We start from the raw sequence: 14,161 nt of genomic DNA, 5'->3' as shown, positions 1-14,161 counted from the left end.
AGAAATATATAACATTAAAATAATAAAGTTGATTTGTCAAAAAGGGTTGAATTTTTTTCAACAATCCAGGAAGCACCTACTGCGTTCGTTTTTGAGGAGTGGAGTTGCGAACCCTCAATTACATTCACGCAAATGCACAAGATACACAAAGGAAAGTACACAAACACCCAAAAAGGGAAAGAGAAGACATTCCTGTCCCTGTGTGTGTACATTTTTCCTCTTTCTTTCAATTCACAGTTTGAAAGTGGACAAACACACAAAGCAGACAAAAGTAGACAAACACATATGTGCACACAAAGGGAAGCTAGGCTAGGCTAAAGTGCTGAGCTGGCATCTTATGCGTGTTATTCCAAGTCGGCCAGCGGACATTCCTGCCGCCATTTCCCCGAACACAATCACCCTCCACCTCTTTGCAAAGGTCAAAGGTCAGGGACGAACAAAGGGACAACATAGCCACCAGAAACTCTCTGACAGCAGGGAGGTCAGGACTGGTTCGGACCGGGAAGGACGGATGATGTTGTTGGCGTTATCATCATCATCATGGTCATATTTGCCATGTGATGAAGGTTTGATCCCAAAGCGCAGACACAAATAAGATTTGAACTATTTATTCACATTGAGGGGCGTGGAACAAACCTGACTAGACGAGAAACAAAGAGTTGCACAGAGAGACAGTGGTAACAGAAGTAATAATCGGTCAAAGACACACACTTCTCAGGAGCCTTTTTAGACAAGGAATCCATCTGATTGGTTGTGGCTAGACATGTGGGTAACAGGACTGACATGGAATTATATTCCTGACATCACGTAGCCTAAAACCAGTTGAAACTAGATGCTAGTTACATCAGTACATAACAGACACTTGACCTCACGGCCATGAACCCAACTTAACAGGTCATGAACTCAAACTTAACCCTGGCGTGACCCCAGACATGACAATATTTCTACCAAAACTGTCAATGTCACCTGGCATCATCCTGTTAGCTTCTCATGCTATCGCTAATGTTGTTGTGCGCTACACTCGTTCAACTATGCATGAGTAAAACTCTTTGAATACATGTTCAACTTTACACTTGTAAAACTGATGTCCAACTTTGCATTCCCAGCATGAGATGATGTTCAACTTGTGCAATGTTACAACAAATAGAAAATGTAAGTTTATCTCCAATTTCATATTTGCAAAATGTCGAGTGTATGTACAGTACGTACTTCACAGAACATTTTAATCATAAAGAAACCTCTACAGTATATCCCAAATGCTCTCCCTCACTCCACAGTATTCTGAAACTGTCTCACACACATACAACAAAGGCCGGATATCAGACGGAGAAATCTCTCACGTGACTAAACACACATTTGTGAGAGCTTTTGAGGATCGCGTGAGAGGTAATACTGAAAAATAAGCGTCGCGTCAAGATACAAAGAAGACGAGGCGAAAGATGAAGGAGAAAAGACCAGCAGAGGAATGTGCGTCTCAGCACTTTTGTGGTTGTGGCAGCAGCCACGTGTGCGTGTGCGTGTTTGTGTGTGACTGACGGGCTAACTGGCTAGCTGATTCACTGACTGACTGACTGTTTGGTGAAGTGACAATGACTGACAAACTGACTCACTAACTGACAGACTGACTGATTGACTGATTAACAAATCAACTAACTGACAAGACTCGCCAACTAGCTGATCGGCTAGCTAACTAAATAATTGACCGTCTGAAATTTTGTGTAAGAGTTTACTTGTTTTTTGTTTTTTTTAATAAAAGAGCAACTCGTCATCATCACCTTGCAACTGAGTGAGGACAAGTTGTGCTTTTACACCGGCTGTGACTACGCCGTGATGAAGTTTCACACCTGCTACACCAAAAGTGCTTCGCAGGCGCACCGCACATCTGGATGTACACGCGAGCATACACACACACCCCCTATTCACACATACGAGAGAAAAACACACAGGCACACACACCCCACGACTCATAAAAGGTACACACACAGACATACACAAAATGGTTTCAGTCTCGACTGTAAATCAGTCCAGCATTCAAGATGAGCCTTCATCTGGTCACATGACTAATAGCTACGAGAGCCCACACTGATAAACCCGCTTTGTAATACACGTGTGTGCATGTGAGTGCTGACGTTCCTTCCAGACAAGTCAGCGCAACATCTGCATCCTGGCAGCGCTCTTATATAATTAGCATGCTAACTTCACTGCTACGTGTGTGTCCGTCTATACATTTGGTGGCGGTGTGCAAAAGTGCGAGGTGTCAGGTATCCCTCACATGGAAAAAGCGCTGACGTCAGATTCAAAGCGTCAATCCTGTTTTAATATTTTCATGTTTTGATGTGTTAAAGTTAATGCAAGGAATGCAAAGGGAACGTTAAAGCTGGTTGTGCCAAAACAATCACTCGAAGCTGTGTGTGGCACCATAATCATTTTTAAAGCTACTGCACGCGCCGCATAACAATCACACACTCATGTCATCAAACCAATCATTCTTATAAACCATGCATGGCATAACAATCACATGCTCACACCATCAAAACAATCACTTAAAGCTACATGTGTCATAATCTTGTGCTGGTCTCATAAGAAAAAAAATAAAATAAAAAATAATTTTTCAAAGCTACGTAAAGCATAGCAATCACTCACTCACCAAAACAATAATAATCTGCAGTAGCCTACATATGGCGTAATAATCACACGCTCATGTCATCAAAACAATAAATATAAGAAGATATATGTAGCATAACATGCTTGTGTTATCAATCACTCCAAACTATATGTGACATAACAATCACGAGCTTGCCGTCAAAACTATTGCGCAAAACTATATGTAGCATTATCACAATTAATCACACACTTGCGTTGTCATAACAATCACTCAAAACAATCATGTGCTTGTGTTGGTAAAAACAACCACTCAAAGGTACACGTGGCACAACAATCATACATTTAAGATGCCAGAGCAATCATTTTTAAAGCTACATTTTTTGCTTCTAAAAAAAAACAAAAAAAACAAAAAAAACAATAACTCAAATCTACATGCAAAACTGTGTGGCATAACAATCACATGCTTGTGTCGTCAAAGCAATTACAACTAAGTGGCACAACAGTCAGATGCTTATGGTCAAAACAATCATGCAAAACTACGCGTGGCAGTTTTAAAGCTTTGTGTGACAAAACAATCACGCACTTGTCATAAAAACTACGTGTGGGAAAACAATCCCGCACCTGTGTAGACCAAACAGATTGTGCCAATCAAATTCAAACATGGCCCTCCCGAGTTGCAGATTGTGATGACTAAAGCTTCATTTGTCTTCTTGTGGCTGAGTCAGACGGAGGAAGAGGTCACGACTGTCTGCTTGAGACGCAAACACGCATTCGTGCTCACATCCATACGCGCGCGCGCACACACACACACACACAAGTGGTGCTCTTTTTTTTTTTTGCCATGCGGCAAGTTGACTTTTTCTCAGACTATTTGAAGGCTTCAAACATCTGCCAAAGATATCGATGGGATGCAAAAGAAGCTTGCGGTCGCGCTGCTTTAAGGGTCCCATCAAGGGTCTTAAAACTTTGAGCCGCACACACGCGCTCCAAAGTGCAGTTCCGCAAATCATCATCCAACCCTACAATTCATTACATGACACAAAAATGACATTCAATGGATTTTAATCATTTATGGTGGACTTATATCTCTTTATATGTCAACTATTATTTTAATGATAAATCATGAACAATTGACAATACAATACAATAAAAACATTCGTAAAATTGTTTTGTTTATGGTTTATTTATACAATAAATGAACTAGCCGCATACTAAATGGGATATGAAAAGTATAATGACATATTTATTTATGATCATTTTATGATATAAAATGGATTTTATATCTGCAGCTAATTTTAAATTTTAATGTATATTTTTAAGAAATTATGTACAATATATATCAATTTTACAAGATATATTTAAATATATGAATACATGAAAAGTACATGTTAAATCTATATGTAAAAATATTTATTTTCAAATTTTATCCAGCCCTCCATTTTCTACCGGCTTTCCAGGGTCGCAGCAATTTCATTTACAATTAATCAATTAAACTAATTTTAAAAAATGTTATCCAAAGATCCCGATACGATATTATCACGATATGAAGCTCATGATACGATAATTATCACGATATTGTGGGGAAGTTGGCGATATAAAAAAAATAAAAAATAAGTGCCCATACAAAAAAAACGCACAATATTGTACTTTTGTACATAAAAGCAATGCATATAAACAATCTAAAATCTCTAATACTACTTAATAGAATTAATATTGAGGCGCTTACTTGCTAATGCACGCACACATTGAGTTCCTCCACATATTGACTCGCTTCACACGCATATTACGACAATTAGCATAGATTTTAAACATAGAAGGGCCAAAACATCCCTAATGAAAATTAAATTGCACTGAAAAGGTAGCCACCAGAGGGTGGTACAATTGCACAAATGGAAATCAATCTGACTTTTTTTTTTTTTTTTTTTTTAACAGCATTGTTGCTTTTAAATATCGTGGACATGACGACGACGATATTGTGGCAGTTTTAATATCACGATATTGTCCGTATCGTTACATCCCTAATAACATATATGTGGAATTACTCATTTTGCAAATATTTCTTTGTCATTAGTTCTAATTACTGCTGTCAAATGATGAAAATGTTTTAACGAATTAATCATACAATTTTCCCCAGTTAATGGTGATTAATAATTTTTCTACTTTTGCTCCTACTTTTTTCTTCAAAGCTTGTAACAGATAGATACTTGAGTAAATGGAATTAATGTAAAATACAAAACCATCAAAATGGAATCAAACAGAAAAATTCTTAGAACTTGTCGCTTCCAGGTTCTACTCATGAACACCACAAACCAGCGGCACTGTTTTGCTAGTAAAAGGTAACTTGAGCAGGGAATTTTGCTATGAGATGATACCCAAAGAATTTGCCTCTGCAAAGTGTCCAAATTACATAGAGTTCTTCAACAAGCAGAAAATAAAACTATAGTTGATTAAGAAATTGAGACAAATTTTTTTTTTAATGTATATGCTAAATGCATATGTCAAAAGTTTTGAAAATGGTATATTTACATTGACTCGATTAAAAATGATCTTGTGAGAAAAAGAAAAAAAAAAGGCAAAACTAAATGACGCTTGCTTGTTTACTCAGAATAAATTTGACATGGGAATGTTTTGAAATTCGCTCCCATGACGTCAACGTTTGTGACTCCACCGTGTCGGAATGAGGTCACGCCGCAGCGACAAGCAAGCCGGTCGGTCTAAAGTGAAAAGTGACGTCGGCTCAAATTGGAAGCACTTGTGTTTCTTTTACGTGCGTGCGCGCGCACGTGCGTGTTTTTTTTCCAGCCGTTCCCACGACACGAAATGACCCCGCCTTGGTTTCCTCTCTTTCTCTCGCTCCTCTTTTCGCTGGCCTAAAAAGGAGAAAAAGTCCTCAAACTGCCAGCGATCTGAGTTTGAATTTCTATTTTTATTATTTTTTTTGTGAATAAGGCTACATATGAAATGTATAACTCTGCAACCTTTGGCCAAAACCGTTCTTTAAGTCTCTGTAAAGTGAAAATAAAATGTGTGCCCCATAGAGTCGACTGCTATTAACAGACCTACCAAATTTGCTTGAAAACGGTGAAAAATGTCTCCACTTTGAATGCGCTGAAACCTGACAACTGGCAGTCAAATACTCGACTTCGACCTGCTATGAGGTGGCCACCTGAATTTCTCCATCTCTGCCTTCAATGACTTTGTGATCCTATTTTTGAAATACAGATTAAGTAAAGTGAGACATTTAGCACATAAAAAAACAAAACAAATCTGAACAATGTATATCTGCCACTCATAACCTCAAATTATTTTCTTGATGATATTGATTTTTCAAAGTGAAACATGCATGAAGAGTACACAAGTTAAAACCCAATGACGGTTAAACACAATCAAAAATAAAATCAAAAATAAATAAACGCAATAAAAAATCGTTGCCAGCAAGCTGGTTGGACACAAAACCAAAAGGAAGAATATGATTTAAACTAATTTTGAAATCTAAATTGTACAAAGTCCAAATCCTCAGATTTGCTGATATGTAAATACTTTTTTTCTTTCCTTTCATCCACCATAAATGTAGGGATCGGTGGGGCTAATTATCAACACCAATGTTTGACATTTTGATGCATATCAGCATCAGCTTAAAAAAAACAAAACAAAAACAAAAAACAAAAAAAAACACACACACAACAATAACGGATTCCTGCACTTGAAACATTAACATTTTAGAAATATTGACATTTTGTAAAACTTCATTAACTGTAAAGCAAAACTTTAAGGAGCTCTCTGCACTTTTTACTCTAATTATAAATGCTTCTTTTTAGATTCAAGTTTCACGTGTCTCCATGGTAAAATAAATGATGCTCTCCGCTCATTGAAAAGCACTGGACTTTAGATCATTGCAATTTGAATTGTGAGGATTACTTTGATTTCAAAATGTGATGAAATGTGTTTGACTACAAGAACAATCTGTCTGGTCAGCCCTGGTTTGTATGCTAGTCACAGGCAAAAACAATACAAATACTCGGTTTGTTTTCACCGTGTAGAGGAAGCATTTGCATTGCAATGCAGAACTATCACAAACTAGTCGGATGTTCGAATTCTCAATAGCAATTGTGTTTTTCAATGTTCATCAGTCACAGTAAAAAATAGAGTGTAAAAAAATAAAATAAAAATCAAAACACCTGCTCTCTCCCTATGCGTGAATGATGTGTTCAGGAAAACCTCAGAAATGCATGAACTCTTCTTCTGATGGAGTTTTATGGCGATTGGCCAGAAACGTTCAGTTTCAATTTCCCCTTTTTTCCAACAGATGTATCATTTGTCTTCTCTCTCTCATATTTTGTGCAATGTATAATGACATGTTCTATTGTCTCTTCTTCCCCACATTGACAGTTCTTGAAAAGAAGGCTAAGCGTGTACGTCCAAATTCAATTCTTGACGTTTCTATTTTTTGCATTCCATCTATCACTTCTTCCCAACACTCTTGATTCTTTAAAATTGTCATCTTCCCTTTCCCCATGGCTTTTGCCATCTACAACCATTTCTGTTTAGTGATGCCTTTCATTTCCATTTTATTTACACCAACACTAGAAATTAAAACGATGTTGCCTTCTTTGCTATTCTATGCAATGCAAAAGCCCAATATGTGAAGTTACATGTTAACAAGGAATTGTATTCGTTTTAGTGGCTGTAAAAAATTTTTGTGATTGTAGGTCAACTTAGTTTGCAACTGCCTGATTTGCGTGTCCTTTTATGGCGCTTCTTTGTATCTTTTGGTTGGAACCCTTATTTTTACTGCTTCAAATACACATTACAACATTATTTTCATTATATAAGAAGGCTGGAACGAATGCCTTTCCATTCATTTCAATGAGAAAAGGAGATTTGAGATCGTATTTTTTTTTAGTCCCGAGCATGCTCATGGAATGATTTCAACTTGTATCTCAAGGTACCATTATGCAGTGAATGGCCACACATATTTGCTGTTGGGCATTTGTGGATTCGCTGGAAAAACGTACAAGCTGTGGCCGTCGGAAGTCATCGTCAAAGAAACAAGGTGACAGTCAAGTCAAGTAACTACCGGACGGGCAATTGGACGTCTTCCTGAACGTTTGTCCGCCGCTCATCTGTTCGTCTTTGACGGCCAGCCTGCCGGACCCGAGGAAGCGTCTCCGGCTCAGCTGCTCCCGGAAAGCGTTGCAGAACAGGAAGTAGATGAGCGGGTCCAGGCAGATGTTGAAAACGGACACTGCGACGGTGGCTTCCTTCAGGTAGAAAAAAGCCACCCTGGCCGAACAGCCGGGCGGCTTGAGCACGGCGTACGGCAGGCGCACCAGGTGGTAGGGCACGAAACACACGCAGAAGACGCTCACCAGGACCAGGATGTTCCGCCGGGACTTGACCAGCTTGCTGGAGGACGCCGTACGCCGCCGCTGCGCCGCCGCCAGCCGGCGGGAGGTGCTGCCGTAGAAGAAGAGCAGCACCACCAGCACCAGCAAGAAGATGACGGCAGAGAAGGCGTGGACCACCTTGGAAGACAAATGACAGGGCAGGCAAATCATCATCATCATCATCATCATCTGCTCAAGTCCAATTTTGCCAATTGCACTCTCAGTGGTTGCTTGAAGCCGAAGGGATTTCTTCAGACATGAAGAGGGAAACTATGCCAACCAATCAACTGAAAAAAACATCCATCCTATCAACTGATCCACCAACCAAAGCACCTATCAATTTACCTAACTACCTACCGCCCACCCAACTAATCAATTGACTAATCAACTAAATCAATCGACTGACCAAGTTACCACCAACCAATCAACTGACTAATCAACTAACCAAACACATTAGCAAACCAACCAGCTAATTGTCTAATTAACCAATCAATTTACCAATTAACCCATTCACTGCCATTGATGTGTATATCCGTCAATGGCAGTGAATGAATTAAGTCAATTCCGTTCCCATTGACGTGTATATCCGTCAATGGCAGTGAATGAGTTAACCAATCCATCAAATGAACAACCAACCAACCACTTGATTAATCCACTGCCAACCAACTAATTCATCAACCAACCAACCAATAATCTACTAACAGCCAAGAAATTGATCAACAAACAAACTAATTGAGCAATCAACTATGCAACCACTCAGCTGACTAAATAACCAAATAATTAACTGAACCACCTACCAAACCAACCAACCAATTGACTGTTAACTGACAAACCAACTGATTATTGACCTAATGAAAGCCAACCAATCGCGTAATCAACTAACCAACCATTTAACTGACTAAATAATTCACCAATCAATGAATTCACCCAACGTCCAAACCAACTACCCAATTAACTAACTAACCAACTGATTAGTATGTGAAAGCCAACTAACTGTTTAATTTACTAACCAAGCACACAGTATAACTACTCAATCAATCAGTTGACCCACCTTGCTAACTAACCGACTAATGGACCAATTAATTAACAAACCAACTGATTAATTAACTAAATGAAAGCCAACCAATCAATCACGTGATAAACTAACCAACCACTTAAATAACTAATCAATCAATTAATCCACCTTCCAAACGAACCAATTCAATTGACCAATTAAACCAACTGATTAATTGACTAAATAACCAATTAATCGAGTAATCAATTAACCAACAATCATCAACTGACTAAATAGCTAATATTCAAATCAATAAATTGACTGACCGACTTACTAACCAAACAACTAATTTACCAAATAACCAATCAATTAATGGGACTGACTGACCCACCAACCAAATTACCAATTTATTAACGATTAATAGACAATAATTGACAAGCAAGCAACAAATCCATTGATGAAGCGGCAAGCCGTTTGCAAACGAGAGCTTGTCATGCAAAACGCTCGTTCAGATAGTCACGACAAACGTGAACATGAAAAGAAAAAAAAACGGGCCGACCTTGTAGAGGCGCTTGAGCTGTCCGCTTTGGAGGTCGTTGCAGCTCGCCATGCCGGCGGACAGCAGAGGCGGAGCCTCCTGAGTGACCAGCGACAGGATGACGTAAGCACCCGTCATGGCGAGCAGGACGAGCCACGTGACCGCCGAGATGACGTAAGCCGCCTTCACCGACTGCAGGAAGTGTGTTCCCAATGGATGGACGATTTTCATGTACCTGGTGGGAGGGGCTTGTTAGTGACAGCTTGAGACATGCTAACAGCTAGCATGTCTCCACGTCCAATTGTCTTTTCTTTTGGAAAGATTCACAACCTTTCACCCAAAAAGCCCAAAATGGCAAACTTTCCGTTGGTACTGTAATGTCGGCCAGCACTTGCAACGCCACGTACCTATTGGCGGCGATGTATCCCATGAACAGGATGCTGGCGTACATGTTGAGGTAGAAGGCGGGTGCCCCGAAGCTACAGTAGGTCCGAAGCAGCGGCTGAGAAGCGGCGGCGTGCTTGGCGATGCGGAAGGGAAGGCAAAGACTCAGCAAGAAGTCGGCGGCCGCCAGGTTCTTGAGGTAGACGGTGACGCAGCGCGACGAGCGAGCGCCGAGCAGGAACACCTTCAGCGTCAAACCGTTCAACAGCAGCCCCGTCTAAACGGGAATACAGAAAGATGCTTCCTTTCAACTTCAGCATTCTCAAATTCAATCTTTTTTTGCTTTGAGGCCACTTGTATTGTTTTATTTGTATTCACGTTACTTAGGCTAATAACTAGCTCAGTCTATTGATGATCCTTTGCGAGAGTGGTCTGTTAAGGGCCCGACCGATTAATCGGACGCCGCTTCAAACACACCGGCCAAAAGAATCGGACGCTTATTTTCCCCTTAAAAAGTTATCAACGAAGAAAACTGAAGTTTCCGACGCTGTGTAAGTACCCTGAATGCACCATTTAGCTTGCGTAGCATTAGCAACTAGCAAGTTTGTAGCATATGTTATTCTGTTGTCCCTAACCATCCTTTAAGCTGTTTAATGACACCCCAGTTGGCGTTAACTGTAAAACTAAACACGCAACGATAAGAATTGCATCCACTGTATATTTAGATACACAACATTTCGTTTTTTTTAAAACATTGCTAGCTTAGCGCAAATGCTAAAATCGAAGGGACGATACAATTGAAATTGAATAATATTTTATGCATTCAATATATATTTTTAAATTAAACAGATTATCTGTCTTTCTTTCTGACAAAAATAGGCATCGGCTTAAAAAAAATGCATATCGGTCGGGCCCTAGAACAGCTGTTTATGTAACATTGGTTCATGTTTGTGTACATGTTAAAGGAATGGTGTTGCTGTTTTTAAGTGCTTTGGGGGACGTCAACTGTCTGGACTTTTACTCTTGGGTTCGATCTCTATAACAAATAACTAAATGGTGTGTTGAGCGGTCGGTCCCGTGAGTTATTACAAACTTGCTTTAATACAATCAGTTGTCACCAAAACTGGTTCGGATCCATTTTTTCTTGCTAAACCCTGTATATTTTTCCTGCTGGCCACCACGGGTGCACTTTAAGAAGTCGGTTGAACAAACGCTTTTAGGGGTGTGGCGCCCATAATATGAATTGTGTTTTCATGTAGTTGTTCACAGTTGAGCATTTTGATGCTATTTTTTTTTTTAATATGATGTTTTGTGAGACCTTTGAAGAACCTCACCAGGAAGACCAGGCTGTAGACAACAGTGAAAATGTGGCGGGTCCAGGCGGCGGGGAAGTTACCGCACGACGGTAGCGGCGACGTGGACGAGGTCTGGTTGGAAGACTGGTTGAAGAATTTGGTCACTCCGACCGGGACGCTCATGATTGCGGATCCTCGAGAAAAGATGCAGAAACTTCAGTAACGTGAAGACTGATTGTGATTGAGTACAGGATGAGGGATGAAAGGAGGAATGGGAAGAGACAGACCGCACGGGATTGGATGGAATGGAGTGACTGGAATTGAAAAAAAAAATGTGACAAGTATTTTTGAGAAGATTTTCTGGTTGTGTCACACATTCTTACACTTGACATCATACTGAAATGTTCTACAGGTATTCTTTGTTAGCAAGTTTCACCTCTTTACAGTTCTGTAACTACCCAGAAAAATGGACCTCCTCGTAAGAGCTTTTTCGACCCAAGTGGAATGATCCGACACTCGGGCAGCATTGACAGTAAAAGCCCATTTCCTGGAAAAGGGTCCAACTTGGAAAGTGCCAAACGTGGGATTTCATTTTCCTAGCAGGCAGCATCTGGAAGAGCCTCGAAACAGCACAGCAGAAAAAAAAATCCAGCTGTACCCTTCGGAGACCGAGACGACATTTTTACAATGAAGTCTACGCCTTCTTGCGCAAGCAACGGGGGGGGGGGGGGGGGGGGGGGGGGGGTTCTCTCTAAGCTCAGGAAAATGGCATCAAATCCCCCTTGTGAGGAGCCCACAGTAGAAGTTGCGCCATTTTCCGGGTCCACGAGTGGCATTTGATGCAACTTTGCTGTTCCCAGCTGCAGATGTGGACGCTGGTTGGAATGCAGTCGGCTCTGATTCATGGCCTCCAGACGCAAACGCAATTACATGCAGGATGAAAATGGATCCCTCCAAAGTGGGGTTTCATTTTCCCGTGTATAGAAACAGGAAAAGGAGGCCATGCTTGAAGAAATCTCTTTGTAAGAAAACACAACTCAATCTGTGTCAAGTGAATTTGGTGAGATTACCGTGTGATTCAATTTGGTAGCTTTTTGTCATTGTTTACTCAGAATGGAACAACATGTAAAAGCTCTCCAAAGCCCAAACAATTCAAGTTAACTTGAATGAAAGAAACAAGTCATCTGCAATATCAAACCGATTTACACTGATTCATAGCTGGGGTGCATCGCTCCAAAAAGATGAATCGTTGATTGGTTCAAATTGGTTTTGATTACACCCCCAGTAAAAATATTATGAAATCGATCTAAAAATAGATCAATTTCAAAATACTAGCTCCCTATTGTTTATTATTATCATTAATTATTATTATTATTATTATTATTGTAAATTAACTAAATAGTTCAAATTGATCGGCCATCAGATTTTTAACTCATTCACTCACAGCTATTTTCACTGAAGCAAGCCCCTTCGCTCATGGCTGTTTTACTGGATTTTGACTGATTTTGAGCCACAGAATATTGTGTTTTATGGCTATAAAAACATGGAACCTACCAAAAGAAAGATTAGAGTCTCTTCTTTCATCAAGGAAAAAAAAAGTATATTTCTGTCCGTTTCTGTTTTGCAGCAATTGGCATTAGAACAGAGCTAGGTTTCATCATTATTCACCAATTTGTTTAAAACAGTGAGGAAAAGAGCTTTTTGCAACATGGCCCTGGTTGATGTCATACACTGCTGCCACCTGCTGGCCGTTTTTGTAATAACTACCATTGCTTCTAGTGTTCTCTTCAGTTCAGAGGCTGCATCAAAGCCTTCTGTATGCTCTAGCATTAAAAAACAAACAAACAAAAACAACGGTATAAATACGTTTTTAGGAGCATGCTAATTTTTAAAATAGAACGTATTAATACGTTTTTGGGAGCAAATTAGTTAAAAATGACAGATAGTGATGTTTGTCAAAATTATGAATATATAATCAGTCCGGCTATCTGCTTTGTATTTCATATTCGATGTAAAGTGTGTCCGAGGTGTGGATTTGAAGAGACCAAGTCCCAAACCACCACAGCAGTTAAGACCTCAAGCTGTGCCCAATCACTTGTCACTCTTGAACAGGTCAAACTTAGTTTGGCCTCATTCCACATTCGCAGCTGCTGGGGAAAAAAAAAAAATTCTGGCAGTCAAGCTTGTCAGGGATTTGAATGGATTCCACCATAAAAGACGCGAATGGATACACACAATTGAAGTAGGGTGGCCTTTCAACATGAGCGCATCCAAGCTCTCCTCACACAGACGACTTTCACAAAAACAACAATAACAACAAAAAACATACCTTCACAACACAACCGGGTCATCTGATGGATGCAAAGACGACTCCAAAACTGAATGTTGGCAGTGCTGGCACAGGCTCAGGCCTTTCCTGAACTTTTTTTCTTCTTTGTAAAAAGAGAAGATGACACGAGATGTTAAACACACATAACGCAGAAAAAAAGCTTTTCAACTTACCTCCAGTAACGTGCGCTCTACTGCTCTCCACTTCCTCCTCCGCCTGCACCAGTTCTGCTCGCACTTGTCATTTGCATGACAAACACAGGCAGCTTTCCCACAGTGACCCGCTAAATTCAGGTGTGATCTTGTATGTTTGTTTGATTCTCAAATTTACAGATGCTCCTGTGAGGAAGGCAACATCTGGCAGGGTGCAGATACCAACAAAAGCCAACCAGGACATTTAATAGACAACTATGGGACTGGTCGCTTCGATATGTAAAGACGGCGACCAGTCGGTTGCAGGTGAATGCGTGCGATTCTTGCAGTGCCTTTGGGCCACTTTTACATCCGTTTTTTTTTTGTTTTTTGTTTTTTTTTTAAATGTGGAAGTGGTATCGTTTTATCACCGTCGGCTGGACGGCAGGCTTTTTATTTCAGGTTGGTGACAGGAAGTGACGCGGTCTCGCTCCAAACC

The 14,161-nt window shown here is 40.2% G+C and overlaps 1 protein-coding gene across 1 annotated transcript; it reads right to left on the bottom strand.

Annotated features, from left to right (window-relative positions):
- Window positions 1-5,080: 5,080 nt before the first annotated feature.
- LOC144033788 (P2Y purinoceptor 14-like) lies at window positions 5,081-14,026 on the bottom strand. Its single transcript, XM_077542123.1, has 6 exons — window positions 13,705-14,026; window positions 13,532-13,634; window positions 11,242-11,396; window positions 9,931-10,184; window positions 9,545-9,758; window positions 5,081-8,129 (listed from the first exon to the last, which is right to left on the bottom strand). Exons 2-6 carry the CDS (start codon window positions 13,551-13,553, stop codon window positions 7,665-7,667), a joined length of 1,110 nt encoding a protein of 369 aa, XP_077398249.1. The 5' UTR covers window positions 13,554-13,634; window positions 13,705-14,026; the 3' UTR covers window positions 5,081-7,664.
- Between the last annotated feature and the right edge of the window lie 135 nt (window positions 14,027-14,161).

Source organism: Festucalex cinctus, chromosome 13 (genome assembly GCF_051991245.1).
Source record: "Festucalex cinctus isolate MCC-2025b chromosome 13, RoL_Fcin_1.0, whole genome shotgun sequence".
Taxonomy (NCBI): Eukaryota; Metazoa; Chordata; class Actinopteri; order Syngnathiformes; family Syngnathidae; genus Festucalex; species Festucalex cinctus.
The sequence above is the reverse complement of the archived record's forward strand: the minus strand, read 5'-3'. Positions and strand labels throughout refer to the sequence as shown.

Excerpts from the sequence above, each read along its gene's own strand:
- LOC144033788 (XM_077542123.1), bottom strand. The coding sequence starts at position 13,553 with ATGACCCGGTTGTGTTGTGAAG. Across the intron at positions 11,397-13,531 it reads GACCCGGTTGTGTTGTGAAG|GATCCGCAATCATGAGCGTC; the intron begins GTATGTTTTTTG and ends TCTTTTCTCGAG. Across the intron at positions 8,130-9,544 it reads AGCTCAAGCGCCTCTACAAG|GTGGTCCACGCCTTCTCTGC; the intron begins GTCGGCCCGTTT and ends TTGTCTTCCAAG.